The 17,673-nt window shown below is 36.8% G+C and overlaps 2 protein-coding genes across 3 annotated transcripts; one reads left to right on the top strand and one right to left on the bottom strand.

Moving 5' to 3' along the window:
* The first annotated feature begins 4 nt into the window (after positions 1-4).
* On the top strand, positions 5-4,167 carry LOC145557550 (uncharacterized). Of its 2 annotated transcripts, XM_081618726.1 has the most exons (6): positions 5-764; positions 1,726-1,818; positions 2,640-2,705; positions 2,891-2,956; positions 3,434-3,755; positions 3,906-4,148. In XM_081618726.1, exons 1-6 carry the CDS (start codon positions 375-377, stop codon positions 3,947-3,949), a joined length of 981 nt encoding a protein of 326 aa, XP_081474852.1. In that variant the 5' UTR covers positions 5-374; the 3' UTR covers positions 3,950-4,148. The 2 variants fall into 2 exon arrangements, with proteins under 2 accessions (XP_081474852.1, XP_081474857.1); XM_081618731.1 differs by lacking the exon at positions 2,640-2,705 and having other exon boundaries at positions 3,906-4,167.
* Positions 4,168-4,212: 45 nt separating this feature from the next.
* On the bottom strand, positions 4,213-5,610 carry LOC145557558 (reticulon-like protein B14). The gene is made up of 5 exons (XM_081618735.1): positions 5,452-5,610; positions 5,098-5,278; positions 4,833-4,962; positions 4,679-4,748; positions 4,213-4,584 (listed from the first exon to the last, which is right to left on the bottom strand). The coding sequence occupies exons 1-5, from the start codon at positions 5,555-5,557 to the stop codon at positions 4,415-4,417; spliced, it is 657 nt and encodes a 218-aa protein (XP_081474861.1). The 5' UTR covers positions 5,558-5,610; the 3' UTR covers positions 4,213-4,414.
* Between the last annotated feature and the right edge of the window lie 12,063 nt (positions 5,611-17,673).

Here is a 17,673-nt window from a genome sequence, read left to right as displayed (position 1 = left end):
GCGGGGTCCACCACTCAACCATTATGTTTTACTGTAAAAATCGAGTTAGCCGTCAATGACATTCCTTCTACTCACTTTTTTCTTCATTTTCCTCCATTAATGGACTTTCAAGCTTTAATTAAATCTAAAAAACTTTAGAAAATAGAAAATTATTTCGCCTATAAAAACACGAACTAGATCGCGAACCACCACAAACAAAACGCGCCGTCGTTCCGTGTTCCGTGTATCAATGCTCTGGTCGCCGCCTTGAATCAGATCCAACCGTTGGAGGAACAAAATCAGAGTTTGAAAGTTTTAGGGCTTTTAAGAATTGGGGAAAATCGACAATCAGGTAGGTATTATACTGATTTGGGGTTTTCTTTTTAAAAAAAAATATGGGTGGGTTTCATAGGAAACGTCAGAATTTGGGTTTTTTCGTACCCGATACATTTCCGATCAAGATGCTAAACGTCCCCAAATTGCCTTGGCGTACCACTTTTGAAGGGGACGGTTTGGGGACGTATCCTAGGCGTACCCGTACCGTACCCGTCCCCGATACGTTTCGGGTACGGGAAACGGCACTCCATTGGCGTACCCGTGCATCACAGTCGTCAACTAATAGTTTGTTAGGGTTACCGGAAATGACATTGCAACCAAGCATATCCTCAGAAGTTGAGCTGTTGGACGAGTTTGCTGAACAACCACCTCAAGACGAAAAGAAAAAGAGTCGTGATGTTGAACAAGAAGACGCTCAGAGTGAAGCGGATACCTCTCGTTTCTGTCAAGTAATAATGTTTTCAAATTTATTAGTAGAATCATTATTATGTCACGTTTAGTTTATTTTCATTAATTTATACTCGTACTTATACTATAGACTCCAATCCCTCCCCTCGGTTCCTATATATGATATACATACTTATAATTAAAGTGATAGGATGGAGTAGATCTGTAGATGCATCATATGCGTGTGTAATTAGGAGAAACATACGGTATATATAAAACCATATTAGATACGTACGTAAGTACATACTATCTTTTGGTCCTACTCGTATTAAATTGGGATCTAAGAAAATAAATTGTTAATCAGCTTTAAGTATATTTATTCCCAACAATATGCAAGTAAAAAACAATACGATAGGAAGATTGAAAGGGAAATTACTTGTAAAAATAAGGAATTTTTAGCATTGTTTTTAATTTTCATCGTTCAATTAAACACATATTATTGATGATACTGTTGGAAATTGACCAATTGTATGTGTATAAAATTGTAAAAATTCTGAGATAACAAAGTTTTGGTCCATGAATAATACTCCCACTTTATATAATAAAGGGAAATTATGCATAGTAAATGTTTAAGGGATGTATATAGATAGAGTCAAAAGCGAAAATATTGATAAATAAAAAACATGAATGAAATATTAACTACTACTATAACGTGCTTAAAAAAATAGTAACATAACGAGGGGAAGGATTTGAACTATGACCTATCATACTATATACACAATCTCAATTTTAATCAATACCAGGCCAAAATTAAATTTCATTTCTTATTTAAATTAAAATTTTAAATAACATGCATTGAAATATTATTATTTGAAATAATTTTAGATTGAAATAATTCTCATTCAGCAATGCATAAATTTCTTGAAGCTTAAACACAGTAATTATAATTTATAATTACTCTGTTATATTATTTCATGTAAAAGAAAGCGCGATTAATAATTTTTGTCCTCAATATTGTATTAGGGTGCAGTCATGGAGCATAATTGCTCGAAAGGTCAAAGGACTGATCAGATAAAACGTACCAGAACAGCCGAAGTTCATAATACATCTGAGAGGGTAAGAAACTTTGACTTTTTAGGTTACTTTGACTTTTATACATGATCCTATGTTAGCCCGTTGTACGGAATCTAAGTTTTGTTGCTCCCTTTGTCACGTGATGCACGTCCATGACTCCGTTTGTTTTAATAATTACAACAACTCTGTTTATATGTTTGTTGACTTTAAAAATTAGTAAATACGAAGTATCAATTAGTTTCTTCTTAAAAAAAAAAAAAAAAAAAAAAAAAAGTATCAATTAGTTTAAACAATACAGATTGATATAATATACTTCTTATAAAATATTAACTTCATCTCTTTTTAATTTGTACTTTGTAGCTCTTAATGCAAAATTCTACTACATATATATTTTAAACATACACCGTTATTAACTAAGTATATCAGTGTTTGCTAAAGTTATATCAAGTAAATTTATTTTGGTGAACATCAAGTAAATAATTTGAAAATGCACCATGAGACACAGGTGTAGGTCTCCGTAATAAAGGTTATTGTATATTTTTTTTATATGTTTTACTAGTACCAGAAAGTTTTTTTTTGAGTGAAAGTTCAAATTTTGTTATTGATACTCTTTTCTAATATGTAGTAATAACAAGAGTAAAAAGAGCATTGCTTACAAGTTACAACTATGGAGTAATTGAAAATATACATTGTAACATTCTTTTGTAAATTTATTACTAAGAAAATACGATTAGAAGTCATTGTATGAATGAACAGTTTAAAAGTGAAAAGTATTGTGATAACAATTAAACATAATACGAGTACAAATTAAAAAATAAGAATAGTTATGTATAATTGTTCTAAATTACTTATCTTGTGATCAGAGACGAAGAAATAAGATCAAGGGAAAGATACAAACACTACAAGAACTGATGCCCCATTGTAGAAAGGTCTCATACTCAATTTCCTTTCACATCAATTAATTTAAGTTATTTTAGACTAATTAACATTCATAGATATAGCTAGAGGTATTGATCGAGTGAGTCAAGCTCGAGTTAAGATGCGCATCTCAGATTTTAAAATCCTGCCTTTTTTTTTACTAATTGTTTCACTAAAATTGCTGCTATGATCACAGAAGGACCGAGCTTCTATCCTGGAAGATGCTGCAAACTATGTGAAATCCTTAAAGCTTCAAGTTGAGGCAAGTCTCGCATCTTTTGCCAACTATTTTACTTAGACGTTCTTGAATAGTCTGTCACATCCCCTGCAACAGTTTTCACAATGGTTTATGGTTGAATTTCTAAAATTATGTATGTTACTGTAAAAATGGAAGTACATCCCCTATATGGCTATATTTTTTTTTTTTTTTTGAATAGCCCCTATATGGCTATATAACATTACTCGTAATGGTTTATGATTGAGTTTTAGAAACTCTGTATGTTATAGTAAAAATGAAAGTACATCCCCTATATAACAGTAGTCGTAATGGTTTATGATTGAATTTTTACTGTAATAATGAAAGTACGTGCCCTATATAACAGTACTCGTAATGGTTTATGGTTGAAAATCTAAAACTCAGTACGTTATTGTAAAAATGGAACAACTGTTATCTACATGTAAAACATGTTATACCATGAATTAATGAACTTGGTTGTTTATTAGCCTTTGTTTTAATCAGATGATGAAGAAAGCCCGAGAAGGCGAATTCCTAGCACAATATATGCCTTGTGTTGCAACTCCAGGTATGCAATTTTCGAGCGTGCCCCAATCTGTTCCCATCAGACCAGGCATAGGAGCTGGTGTTGGAATGGCGTTCAGACCAAGTGTATGTGCAAGCTGTTCGACTCCATGTGCACAATGGATGCCTTTTCCTCCTGCTGCAGGTGTACACCCCTTTGCACCCTCAACGCTTGCAAGTTTTCCTTTCCCTACAATGTGTCCGACACCGGTTCTGCCTACAAAAGGAAACTCTACTGGTGAAACAGAGCAGCCTGAGATAGGTTATTTATCTCACTGAACTATTTTGATGCTTAGTTTCCAACTCCCTTTTACCAGACATTCAAAAATAGTAATTGCGACTGTTAATTTTTGACAGAGCAAGTATGTTTTAGACTGCTCATAATTGTTACTATTCAATCTGAAACTTTCAGGTAAGCCATGTGGTAGGAGAGCAACCAAACAACACAACAGCTAATCATCTCTTTCACTGTTGGGTTTTCACTGAAGATTTCAGGCTGCACCATATGCCAAGTTAATGGTTTTGAAAGATGAAGTTTTCTCATGTTTTTGTTCCAAATAAAGGTTCAATGTATTAGGGGTCTTTCTCTTAAATGTCTGCCTTTTCGTCGAAAAATTATAAAACATGGAAGTCAGTTTATATTAAGATCATTAGCAGGTACTAACATTAAATCTAAGAATTAACTTCAATACTAGGAGATAGAAAATGAGAAATTCACAGAAGTGCAACATGATTTTATTGAATGATCAACATAATTACGAATCACTAAAAACGACTGACGGACAGAGTTTTGTTCTTCTTTGCAAAGCATAAACAAATTTAAATTATGATTTAGAGCTATTTTTTTCATCACATAGATTTGAGTAAAGATCCATTAATTTTTAAGTACAATTCATATTTTCCCAATTTTTCTTAAACTTTTTACTTATATTTCCTTTCCTTGACTGGTCCTCTTGGAATTTTGCTGAAAACTTTGGTGTCTATCTTCCTGTACAATCTCTTCATATCTCCTTTCCCTTGGGTGGCAAGGTAGGTAACCTCCCTCTCGTATCGTTCATAGAGAACTGGAATCGTGATCAACCCGAGAAACACTGCAATAACAAGCACAACATCATGATCAAATGAAAATGTAACAAAATCTGTGCAGTCTAAAATTTCATACTAAAAAAGAATTTTCATACTTACCAACATATAGTACATTCAGAGCACTAGAGTAGCTTCCGAAGATGGATAATAACCAAATAGCAGCGAGAGCCTGAAAATAATAGAGGAAAGAGCATAGTAAAAGGTCCGGTGACAACTCCTTGAGAAGCTGTGAAGGGGAAACAGTATTGCATACCACAAAGAAGCGTGCGAAATCTTCTCCACAAGAAATCCTATAGAACTTTATCAAAAACTTGTTTATTCTTGATAACACATGTTTCGCTGTTGTTTCTGATATCTGAATGTCATACATAGTCGGTGGCCTCCTGTCAAGTTTATTACAGGGCATTTCATGATTCATAAATTTATTGATTCGAATTTGACCAGCATAATCAGATATATCATACATGTGACATTGTGACTTGTTAATATATAGGTTCTTTTAATGCATAAAGATGTACCATCTAAAGAAACTTGCTCCTTGAATCCAGATGAAAAGAACGAGCATGAAGGTCATGAGAATGTAACATGCAACCGTGATGAAATGGAGCTCAACCACCTCGAATAAAAACCATATTATTGAGAACCCAGCTAGGATTGATGCTGATAAGGTCTTGTTCCTCCATAACAATATATCAGCAACTGTGACAATAACAAAATATATTTAACCCGCTATTTATATGTCCCAATATAACAATCATTTGCTTGCAGTGTAGAGACATAATTTTTTTGAATTTTGTCCTAAAATAGTATATGGGACTATTAAATCTGGACGCATGAATAACTTTTAACAATCAATTGGTGGGTAGGATTACCTCTACGGCCACCTAAAATGGAATGCAAAGACCGGTTTCTGCCAAACATCCTTGACATATTAGACGGGCCAGGAGCTTGATCATCGGAGTCTGAGTAGATAGGCATGGCTAGCAATATCAAAACACGGAATGAATTATGTTATAGAAGGGAGGATATATGGTTAGTTGATTGTGAGATGAAGTTATAGTGCAATACTGTACGAGTATATATATGAAGTTATAAGTGTTCCAAACTTGGTTTAAAAGGAACGTATTACAAAACTGAACTAAGGAAGGAATGGCTTTGGCATGGGTTGTAAGGTTGCTTACTTGCTTCACATGCCTTGTGTTGTTACTATAACGCGCCATTACTCCTTTTTTTTTTCTTAATTTTTTTAATTTATTAAAATTAATTAGGAATTAATTTTTTAATTATTGAAAAAAAAAACCATTTATGAATGAAATCCTAAATTAATGTATTGATTTTGTCCTAGAACAGGGAAACAAAGGGAATAATTGGTTGATGTATGGAAATTGATGGATTGGTGTGGCACACACTTGCGTCTTTACTTTGGTTTATAACTACCTTTACCTTATAGCAGCATAAAACTAGTGCTAATTTGGCAGATTTTACATTAATTAGCATTGGACAGAGTTCATTTCTCTAAATTCTAAATTAATACTCCGTAACAACATTCACCAACGCTCATTTTAATTTGACAAAAATGATTTTCTATGAAAAATGATCCACCTTTAGAAAATTTTGTGACAAAAACAAAACATATACTCCTTTCGGCAGGGGCGAAGCCAGGATTTTAAAGCTATAGGGGCCGACTAAAACTTTAATAAATATTAATGTGAAAACGGGCTTGATCCTATGATCTAATTAAAACCCCAAACAATCGTTAAATACAACTTAAGTTATAACAAAAATATTACCACTCCCTTTGTGTTTTAATAAGTGTTTTCACTGTTTTCACTATGCACATAATGCTTTTGACTTGATTAATTTACCAATTATAAAAATCAAATGTCATTGTATAATTTATCGTTAGATTCGTTATAATATATAACTTTCATAATATCAACTTTTCTATAATTTTACTAATATATAATTACATAAATTAATGGTCAAACTTGTGCCTCGGTGTATTTGGTCAAATTGTAATACTTATTAAAAACACGAAAGGAGTATATCTGTTTCATATTATTTGCAATGATTAGACAATTTTTCTCTCTACTTTATGTCAAATCATTGCAATTTGCAAATAATATGAAACGGAGATAATACTAATTTGAAAAACTTATAGGGGCCAGCAGTTAAGTTTAAAGGCCACGAAATTGGTCCATGGGGGGCGGGCCTCCACCCGCCCCCCATGTAGCTTCGCCTATGCCTTTCGGGTTTTTTTTTTTTTAGTTTTTTTTTATCTTTCTTAATTGTTCATATAAAATGAAGTAGTAAGTGAAAAGTAAGTCATTTATTTTACTTTTTGGGTTGGGGAGAAAAAAGTTGTTTAGATAAATTATCATACAAGTATGTGTATCTAGGCGCATAGGGCCTATGTATTTGGCATGCACATAGGAAGGCAATCTGGAATTCGGTAGTACATTTTCTCTTTTATTTTAGTATAGTGGTACATTTTTGTGTACTACTATACATGTATAATGTACCATTAAAGTATAAGTTATTTGAATAGTATTTTTCATGTACTATTATGCATGTAGTGGTACTTTTTGTTATCACATTTTTCACCTTCAAATTCCCATTATTTACAAAAATGCCATCCTATTTACATCTTAATACATAGGGATTATGCGCCTAGAGTTTTCCTACAAGTATAATTTAACGTGGAGTATGTAGTAGGGATATTGGAGTCGGTCTGGGCGCATAGCACCTATGGGTGAAGGAAGCATATAGGAGGGCAAAAGAGGAATAAACTCTTGTTTGCTGAAATAAAAAATCACATGCCTTGCATGTGCCTCCGTTATTTTTTGAATTGTAACGGGGCCTCGTTTTTGGCAATCTTACAAAGCAAGTGAAATTTAATTTTCTCTCTCTGTTCTCATCGTCTTCCCTCACTTCTCTCTCTCTCTCTCTTCACTTCATCTTCACTCCTCTCTCTGTCTTCTCATCTTCTCCAGTCCGACGAAGGGCGATCGTAGGGTTTTGGTGCTCAATTTACCGGCACAGCGAAGTGTGGTTGTTTCCGGACAAAGAAGTTCCCAATTCAGAATTAAATTGTGTTGCTTGTAAAAGGTATGACAAAAATCTCTCTACTCGAATGACGAAGGATTATATGTGTTTGTAGATGTAATTTGAGTGGGTAATTAGTTAGAATTTCAATTAAATTGCGAATTTTTACTTAAATTAGGGTTACGGTGAAGTATAATTGATTCGATTTAGGGTTTATGTTAAAATAATTGAAATATCGTTTTTTCCGGTGTGGTTATGTTGAATTTTGGTTATGTATTGAAAGTAGAGTAAGCAATTATGCGAGTTGGATTAAATGAATTATTTTAGTAGGGTTTTTTGCGAGTTGAATGTACTGAGTTCATGCAACTGTGGGCTGTTTGATTTAGCTTTGTTAGGGGTGGGTTGATGTAGGTTCTTATCGGTGTTTCTTTGTTTGATTCTGAATTATTTGTGGCATGTTAAACATACGGTTCTTTGGTTTTCGAGAGGATTTGATATTGTGTAATTATATGGATGGTCCCTGTAATTGTAACCATTTTATTGTGTGCTTGCATGATTTAATGAATAATTGAAAATCAAAGATTGAAGTAAGTAATGGAAATATTTATTTGTTTATTTTTACATGTAATCAGAGTTAAATGCGTTATTGTTTAGGTTGTTTTGTTTTGGTATTTCATTATTGGTGAATGCGAAGTTCTTTTGTGTTGATTAGGCCATTCAAAGATGGATTTTACAAGGCTTGTTGTTTTTTTTGGTTGATTGTGGTTCCAATTGGTCGTCTTATGTGTTTTTTATTACCTTGTTTGATACATTCATCCGTTGTTGGCATGTGATGGGGATATCAATTGGTGACTGTGTTGTGTTCTTTGTTTTTGGGGGTGTATGCTTTAGATTAATGAAGCCAGTATAATTTTGTGGTTAAAATGAATTTTGGTGATTTGAAATGTGGTTTTCTTTTGGTTGTCATTTAATTATATATTTTATCCTGGGATTCGTTTCTGGTTCTTTGGTGTTTCCTTTGATATTTATTTGGCACCAACTAGCCCTTTGTGTACTTTATCAGACTGTAGTGTTGTATGATTTTCACCCACGCATGCTCACTATGTTTAACTTTTGTCATCGGCTGTTGCATAATTCTGCATTCTTTTGTTTACCAATTTGGGTTAGATTGTGCGATTAGTAGTATTGATATTGGAAGGGGAATTTAAATTGTTTAATAATTATAAGGGTAGTCCTTGTAATTGAAATCAATATTTTGTGTGCATACATGCTTAATTTTTTTTTTTTTTTTTTTTTTTTTTTTTTTTTTTTTTGTGTATAGATGATGGATTGAAGACTAAGTAAGAGAAATAGTCATTGATTTATGCATGTGCTATTTGAATGTGGATATAGTATATGCTTTTCTTGTTGCAGTGTTTAGGTAGGTATAGTTAAAGGTCCTTAATGTTATCCATGGCAGGATTCAAAGAAATGAAGCGGAAGCATGGATCTGATTTGGTCAAGGGAAAACAAGGAAATTCTAATGCTGATGAGATCTCTAAAAAGAAAAATATTGCGAAAGGGAAGAAGAAGATGAAGGCTTCTGATCCTGATTTTGAGCGTGAGGAACTAGAAGATACGGAGGAAGAGGGTACAGAAGAAAGTGGTTCTGGTACCTCTGGTGAGTCTGGTTCTGAGTCAGGTGAGGATGACCAGCCTGAGTCAGATGAGGTGGAGGAGGTTGATTCAAAAAAAGAGTTGTGGGAGACTTTGCTGGCGAAGTTGTTGGCAGACAAAATAACAACTGGAAAGCAGAAGGGAGGTCCTTCTGTTAAAAGTAAAGGAAAGCAGAAGCAAAAGGTATGGCTATATAACTATATTATGTTCCTTCTAAGGCTATGTCATGTTCCTTATAAGTACAGCTTTCATTGGTGATATTGAGTATATCAAGGATTAAATGTTTATAATGGTATTGTATGGGCAGGTAAAGAAGAGCAAGGGGGAGTTGGTGGTCGAGAAAGGGGAGGTGATTAAAACCCAATCAAGAAAAACGCAGAAGGTATGCTCATAGTTTTGTGTCATGTAACTTGTAGGTTTTTTTTTCTATATTAATATAGGTGATTTGGGTGTAAATTAGTTAGTGGTTAAATTAGGCATCGTAAAAAGTAGTGACTGGATGTGGTTAATGGATGTGTTGAGCTTATTGTTTTTTTCTTACCGCTGTAGGCCCCCAACCTGAATGGTGTGAAGGCTGTGTCTACTGTGGTTAGGTTGTTTGATTCTTCTAGGAAGAAGGTTGTGACGGAGATGGGTTTTGGAGGTTTGTTAAGCATTCCTCTAACGACTTTGCCACGCAAATTTTCATATTGGTTGTTGACAAGGGTATTAGGTGATGGCTCCATAGCATTTGGAGATAACTATGTGCAATCCATGAGTCCTGTTTCAATTCAATGTGTACTGGGAATTCCAATGGGGTCCAAGGCAGTCCCTACTACTATTCCTGATGATGATCCGGTGAAGCAGGCGGAAGTGATGAGATTAAGGGGGCTGTATGCCAAGGGAGAAAGCGTTTCACTTGCCAATGCATTGGGAGCATTGATTGTTAGGGATAAGGATGGGTATGTGCTGCCTCTGTCAGATGCAGAGAAGCCTAATTTCAAGGTTGCTTTTCTTATTGTGATACTGGGTTACTTGTTGTATGCTACGACAAACACAACAAATCTGGGAGTGAAGCTATATCCAGCTTTACTTACTTATGATGAATCGTCGGAGTATGACTGGTGCACTTTTGTGCATATGTGGATGTGTAATGCTGCAAGGAATTTCCAGAAGAAATTTGTTGAGGATGGATATGTTGTTGGATCAGGCGGATGCATTTTGTTCGTCTTGGTAAGTAATGTCTGTTGCATAAATTGAGTTGTTATGTTAAATTGAGTTGTTAGTTTAAATTGAGTTGTTAGTCTTTAGTTGGTATTGTGTTAGTTTGGGTTGCATTTGAGTGTCTTATCTTGGACTGATTGAAATATTCTTCATCTTTGTGTCCATTATACAGATTTATTATCTTGATCACCTTAGTCATGTTCCTGAGTCATGGGGTATGAGACCGAGGTTGAAGGCTTGGTCGCAGGAAAAAATTAATGCAACTATAAAAGATGACAAAAAAACACGAAAGGGGGACTATGGACGGCTCCTGGTGAGTTATTTCGTTTTTGTATTGTTTCGGGTTATTATTTCAGATTCAAGTTAAGTGAAGAGTGTTAACATTCTGTGGTTTTATTTTGTAGTCGCTGGATGTTGCTTATGGAGAACCACATCCATTGGACTCTCGGGATGTCCCTTCAGATGGCTGTTATTTGGATCAGGTTGCTCAGCAGGTATGACTTACTAATTCTTGTTATGTCTAAATTGTTTGTATAATAGGTGATAAGAATTTATATGTGAATGCAAAGTTTGAGTTTCATGTGTTTTACTTGTGTTCCTCGTTAGGTGATTGATAAGGTAACTCCAAAGCTACTGGTTGTTATAGACAGCAAGTGTGATGAGGTGATTGATAAGGTAACTCCATAGCTACTGGCTGTTATAGACAGCAAGTGTGATGAGGTCCTCCTTCAGTTCTATGGGATGATGTGTATGGGTATTGATCATGCAAAAGGCACAAGAAAAGCAAACATGCCCAAGGAAGTTGTTAGGGAAGTAACAAATCCTGTTGGTGAGGAGAGTGCTGGTGGAACGGTTGTTGCTGAATCGATATCAATCATCGATTCAACAACAGTAGGGGAGGGGCTTCCTGGGAAGGAAGTCATTGGGGCAGAAGCCAAGGGTGGTGTTGATGGGGCAGAAGCCATGGGAGGTCTTGATGGGGCAGGAGCCAAGGAGGGTCTTATTGGGGCAGAAGCCAAGGAGGGTTTGGGAGCCATGGAGGGGCCAGAGTTTGAAAGCGCTTCCGAAGCAGAATTGGAAGATGAAAAAAATGACGACATGGAGCCTGGACCACAAATAGTTGTGGGGTTGTTAGGAACTAGGGGAACAACTGTTTTGGTTGATGCTCAGTGTACTTCTGCAAGCTACTCTTCATGTGATGAGGAAGAAGATTGTGATGGGATTGGGGAGAAAAGTGGTGACAAGAGGGTGGTGAAGCCTACACGGGCAGCCTTGTTTAGCAACGCGGCAAAGAGTAGGAGGCATACATCGTGCGAGGCACGTTTGATCAAGTTTGTTAAGGACTGGAAGCTTCAGAAGGATCCACTCAGGTAATTGAGTACCCCTTCATGATGTTCAAATTATAACTGATGTCCATTTTCTTAATCGCAAATGTTAATCAATCATTCTAATCATATTACCTGCTTATTTGATGTTATGTTGGTGATTCTTAGCCCTGGTACTGTGTTGATAAAGTGTGACCACCAAGAGGCGAGCCAGAGGGATTGCTATGAAGTGGTGCACTATAAGTCGCGGGTTTCAACAGATTATGTTAGAATGGCCAGCGTCCTATACAACAAGCAATGGGCCACCAGGGAGTTTGTCAACAGAAGCAAGCGTATTATGCTTGATCCAAGCTATTCGGTACGTTTTAAATAGGTTGTTTTACTGTTAATCATACATAGCAGCAAGTACACTTGAATGTTGTTAATGGTTATTGCAAAAAATTGGTATAATTGATTAATGTTGAATGAAGGAAAAGAAGAGCACATTGCTGACAAGTATTGCAAACTTCTTCTTAGCTATAAGCTACCGCAGATTCGAGCGGTAAGTTATATACTTTGATAAATTGATTATGTTGTTTCAGGAACATATTCTAAACTTGGTTATGGCGTACTTGTCGTATTAGGTCTTCGTCCCTGTGCTGGAAGTTCCCAAGGATTCCCCAGACGAGTCCCATTGGTGGTGCTTGGCTTTGGATATGAAGGGTCAACAGTTGTGGATGATAGATTCTTTGTACCCTGATCCATTCACCAAACATGCTGAAGTGTTTGAACTTCTGGTAGATTAATATAGAGTGTGTCGAGTTATTGTGCTTGCTCTTTGACGGTACAATATTGGCTTAATGTTTTTTCTATAACTATACAGGTTAGTGGTCTCGACGCACTGTTTGAAATTTGTGATCCTCAGTGGACAAGTGGTCAGCTAAAATCGTGGACACGATGCACTGTTGAGGTCCTTGAGCCCCGGGATAAGTAAGCACTTCTTTAATTATTTGGTTAGTAGTGTAAAAGTTTGAGATTGTTGTGTGTGTTGATTTTGGTCCTCCATTGGTGCAGCACATACTGTGGAGTGTTTATGCTGGCATGTATTAAGTTCTTTGCCAGAAGATTCACCACTAAATTTGGAGTGGTAAGTCGCGTATGTTTATACATTGGTGTTGTTGTTGGGTTAGCTTTTGTGAAAAGTTGTTTAATGGGTGTGATCTTACATTGCAGGGGAGGATCACGCCTGCTCAAGAGAATCTGTTTCCGGACGACGTGCAGTGTGAATGCAACGAGCTCAAAGACGTCCTGGGGGATTTGACCGCTGGTTCTAGGATGTCAACGCGGAATCATTGACGATTCAGTCAACTTTGTGATGATTTATTATATTTTTTGAAGTGTTGGTAAACATTAGCTGTAATTATTTTGGGAGGTCTGATGGATAGTTAGTAGTGCACATTTCCTCTTTCTGGTGGTACAATTAGTGGGTTTGGTACCATTTTTGAGTACTTGTATGCTATTCGTTGTTATTTGCTTCCAATGGTATTTTACAAGTCCCAAAGGTACACTCGAAAGTTGTTTTGTAAAATTATGCTATGAATGGTGCACTGCATGTGAATCATCAATGTGATCACTTCAAATTGGTACAATATTGGTGGAATTTGGTAATGAATGGTAATCAATGGACAATAAAAGTACCACTAGGAAATTGAATCTACAAAATGCTACAGAATGCACCACACTCTATAAGTAGGGCTGTAGGGGACAGAGCTGTCTTGTCATAACAAACACAAGCACTCTGGGAATGTTACAAAATGTACCATCTTAAATAATTTATATACTAACGGGAGTTAAAAGTACCACTGAAAAATTTTGCAACAAAATGCTTTGCGAATGGACTTCAGGATTAAAATTACAACATTAAAGGGAGTTATTATTTGCAGTTATTATCCAACTACCAATGTCACACTTACCCCTTGGTAAAAGTACAAGATTAATTGCGTGGTGAGTGGATGCAAACCAGTGGTACATTATTATATAAGATAGTAGTAAGTCACAAAGTAGGTGGGAAATCATTTATTGTTTCTTTAGAGTATGTATAAACACGTTCACAGAGGACTATTTAGATCATACACCCCTTTCTTCTTGAGTGTATACACTAGTAGTATTATGGGGGGAAATAGGAGCAAGAGGGTGGTAGCTAAGAAGGTGAGGGATGCAAACAAAGGGGTTTCTCATAAGACCCCAAAGGGACTTATGAAGCGGTTGGAATTTATGAAAAAAAATGGATATCATGATCCAAATGGTGTCGTTCGAGACTTCTTTCTACCTAAAAGAGGTAGAGAGATGATGTTCTTGCGCCAATCGGCGACGATAGCCCGTGGTGGGCTTCAAAATCCCATAATTGGGATCGATTTCCATCCCGAGTTCCCATTCCTATCTCCTTTCAAAATAGGAGGTCTTGCACACTTTCGGAAAGAGGCATATTGTTTCATGCACTACCTAGTAGATGCTCACAAGATTGCGGTTAGTGTCAACCTCCGAGAATTCAATGAGTTACTGATTGATTGTGGGCGTTCTCCATGGTACTATCGCCATTGGATCCGAGAATCCAGTGAGGAGCAATGCATGTACTTTAGGAGCAAGATGTTGGCTGAAAATGGGTACGATGAGATGCAACACCTTGATCTCATTACTAGGGAGCCTTTTGACTATGACGACTACCCACAATGGTATGTCAATAGGTTGAAAAAGGCGAAGCAAAGGTATGACAACAAGGTCAACCCGGATTCCGGATCTTTTTGGGACGGACATGCGCCTGACTACAATGACCCCTACGTGGATCCGTGGGAAGGATACCAAGATTTCGGGTTAGACGATGACTGATTGCTGCTAGGTTATTCATTTCCGGGTTACTCCTGCTACTTGTCTTCTTTTTATTATGTTGTTTTTTATATTGATGTTCATGTAACGTTGTTAGGCATGTTTTATGTATCATCCAACGTGAGGTGGTACAATCTCTCCTTTCTTTTCATGACATTATGTACTATTTTATATTCAGTAGCACATTTACCTCTGCATAGATGTACCTTTACAAATCTTATGTGCTTTCAATACGCTAGGACTAACAACATGCTAAAAAACCGGTTGCCCATGTTGTAGGACACCCAAGTCATCAAGTAACAAGGTAATCACATTTTTGTACGCATAATTCTAAATAGACTTTGTTTGTGGTACATTTTGGGGTTCTTGTTTGTACCATTGATGGTACAACGCTAAGTTATTGTAGTTACTTGGTAGTTAGTGGGACATATTTGTATATATATTAAACAGTGGTACAATATTTTGACATGTACATACATGAATGTACCACTTATTAAGTTGTTCATGATATTTTACCTTTACTCATCTTTAACTTAAGGATTAAATAACTTAATTTACTACTACAAATGCCTCACTAGGAAATGATTGTTAACTAAGTTAATTTACTACTACATAAGATGTCCAAAAATTTGATCCTCAACAAAAAGAAATACATGACTTGCTTAAAGTAGAACCCAAATTAAAACAAGAGCTAGTACCCAAAGACAGCTTCAACCAGGATCACCTACACATCAAAGGTCCTTCCCGAACTATTCGTGGTGCGACCCATCAAAAGCCAAGCCTGAAGCAAACCAGTGGGTGTTTATGTCAGGCTCCTCGTCTGAGCTGGTTGGGTCGTTGTTCAGTTGTGGTTGCTGCTGGGGTGGGATGTAACTCCATGTTGGTGGTGGCGGCTTCCAATTTAAAAATATTTTTGTTAATATAACTTAAAAACACCGTAATTAGTTAAAAGTAATAAGTTGTACGAACTATGTGAAGCTAATAGAGGACATACCCGAAAAACGGCATCCAAAACCATTCCCTCTGGCCTTGTTGATGTGTACGAGAAACAAGCAGTAAGTGCCCTTGGCCTCTAGAACACCAAAACTCCCCCTGGGTTGTTGTCTGGACCTGCTGCCTCAACTTCATAGTCACCTGGGATATCACCCAACAGCTCTGTCTTCGCGTAGTGGTTGCCTACACGAGCTTCCAATATGATTAGTAAAATTGGGTTAAAATGATGATGCAGGGTTGTGAAGTTACGAACAAACGAAGGCCTTGTGCATCCTCTGGCATTCCAACACAAAGCGAACGAGCCAATCTGTATGGTAGTCTCGTAGCTACGTCTTGAGGCCAGATACTCTCCTGTGTAACTGACAAGGTGGTATCTCTTTCTGATAGGCAGAATTTGGTGGATCTTGGGCTTAATTGTGCAACCAGATATGTTGAGCCTCATGTGGGTATGTCCGTCAACGTTCTTCAATACGTGGAGCGTATCCGTGTATGACCCAACAAATATATTACGCCACATCATAGGGAAGGCATATATGGGTGCCTCGAATATGTTCAGAACGGGCTCCAAATCAATTGCTTCAGCCAATTCACAGGGTATCGTGCGTAACGAAGAAGAGGAATAGAAGGCTTGGAGCAGCCAAAATATCAATACAACAGCTCCTTCATTGTAGCAGCCCACTAAATCTTCTACTAGCGGTAAATGACCAAGTACAGGGCTACCGTCTTCGAGAAGCATGAATTGAGTTGGGGAGCTCATTCCTTGTAGCAGCCGTGCCCTCAAATTTTGGATAGGGTGGAAAGAACCACTCACTAAGTGGTCAGTTGTCTTGAAATAATTCACAAGATTTAAGTTCACCTCGTTGTATTCCCGCTCCGATTTCTGGAAGTACATTATGGGCGAATGTGGGTGGGGAACGACATGAACAAATGAAACAGGAAGTGGATGAAAGCTTTCCATTGTTGTGAAGAAAGGTTGGAAGATGGAGAATTAATTACTTTAGAGAATTGGTTGGAGCCCTAGTACTCTCTTATTCTACTAAATTCAAGTTCGTGGGAGGGAAAGGAAAATGAAAATGCAATTTTCAAAATTTGCCACCATTTACCGTGGTAAACCTAGTACAGTAGCCTCACTAGGTGCAGGACTAGGCCACAGAGATGTCTTGTCAAAAGAAGCACTAACTAGAAGAAGATGGTATATGTATGTACCATTGCCCAACTGAGTAGTTTAGTGGTACATTTTGTAAAGTTAAATGTACCATTTAGTTAACCTTAAACCAAATGTACTTCAATGTTCAAATAAATATGAAATTTGCACCATTAATAATATAAATGGTACATTGAAAAAGCCAAATGGATGGTTTTTTTCCAGATGGTACAAATAATGTAATTGAATATAGATGAAAAACCGACCAAAAAACAGAAGCCAGAACTAAAGAAAGTGTTCATAATAATTACCATCATCACAGTTAATCACATGTAATATAATTACAGTGCACAAAAAGCTAAATTGTGATTGAGTACTTAAAACAGAAGCCAAAACTAAACTAAGTGTTCAAAAGCAGCGTGATTAAACAAAGTGTTCATCTTCAAACATATCAAACCAGAGAAAGAGATACTAAGCCAATTACATAAGAAGAGTAAAGCATTGAAATGAGAAATTAGTTAAAAAAAAAAAAAACATAAATATTTGACTTAGATCAGTTAACCCGTCAGTTGAGTTTTTCAATGGTTGAAGCCGAGTGTCTATACGCGCCGGAGTTTGTGTGGGAAACCTCTTGAGACCACCTATCACGGACATGGTACGGCGCATATGGAGCAACATCCTTGGGGCTTTCGGGACTCCTTTGCCTTACTTGCCTTCCCCTACGCCTAGGCCTTTCAAGTGCCACGACCTGCACCGGCGGTTGGATTGCTCCCCCATCTTGCCCAGTAGGTCAACCAGCATCTGTGGTTCCTCGTCCAGTACCAGCTGCTTCTCCTCCTGCACCAGACACCCTCTTCATAGCCACC

This window comes from Chenopodium album, chromosome 1 (assembly GCF_948465745.1).
Source record: "Chenopodium album chromosome 1, dcCheAlbu1.1, whole genome shotgun sequence".
NCBI lineage: Eukaryota > Viridiplantae > Streptophyta > Magnoliopsida > Caryophyllales > Amaranthaceae > Chenopodium > Chenopodium album.
The sequence above is the reverse complement of the archived record's forward strand: the minus strand, read 5'-3'. Positions and strand labels throughout refer to the sequence as shown.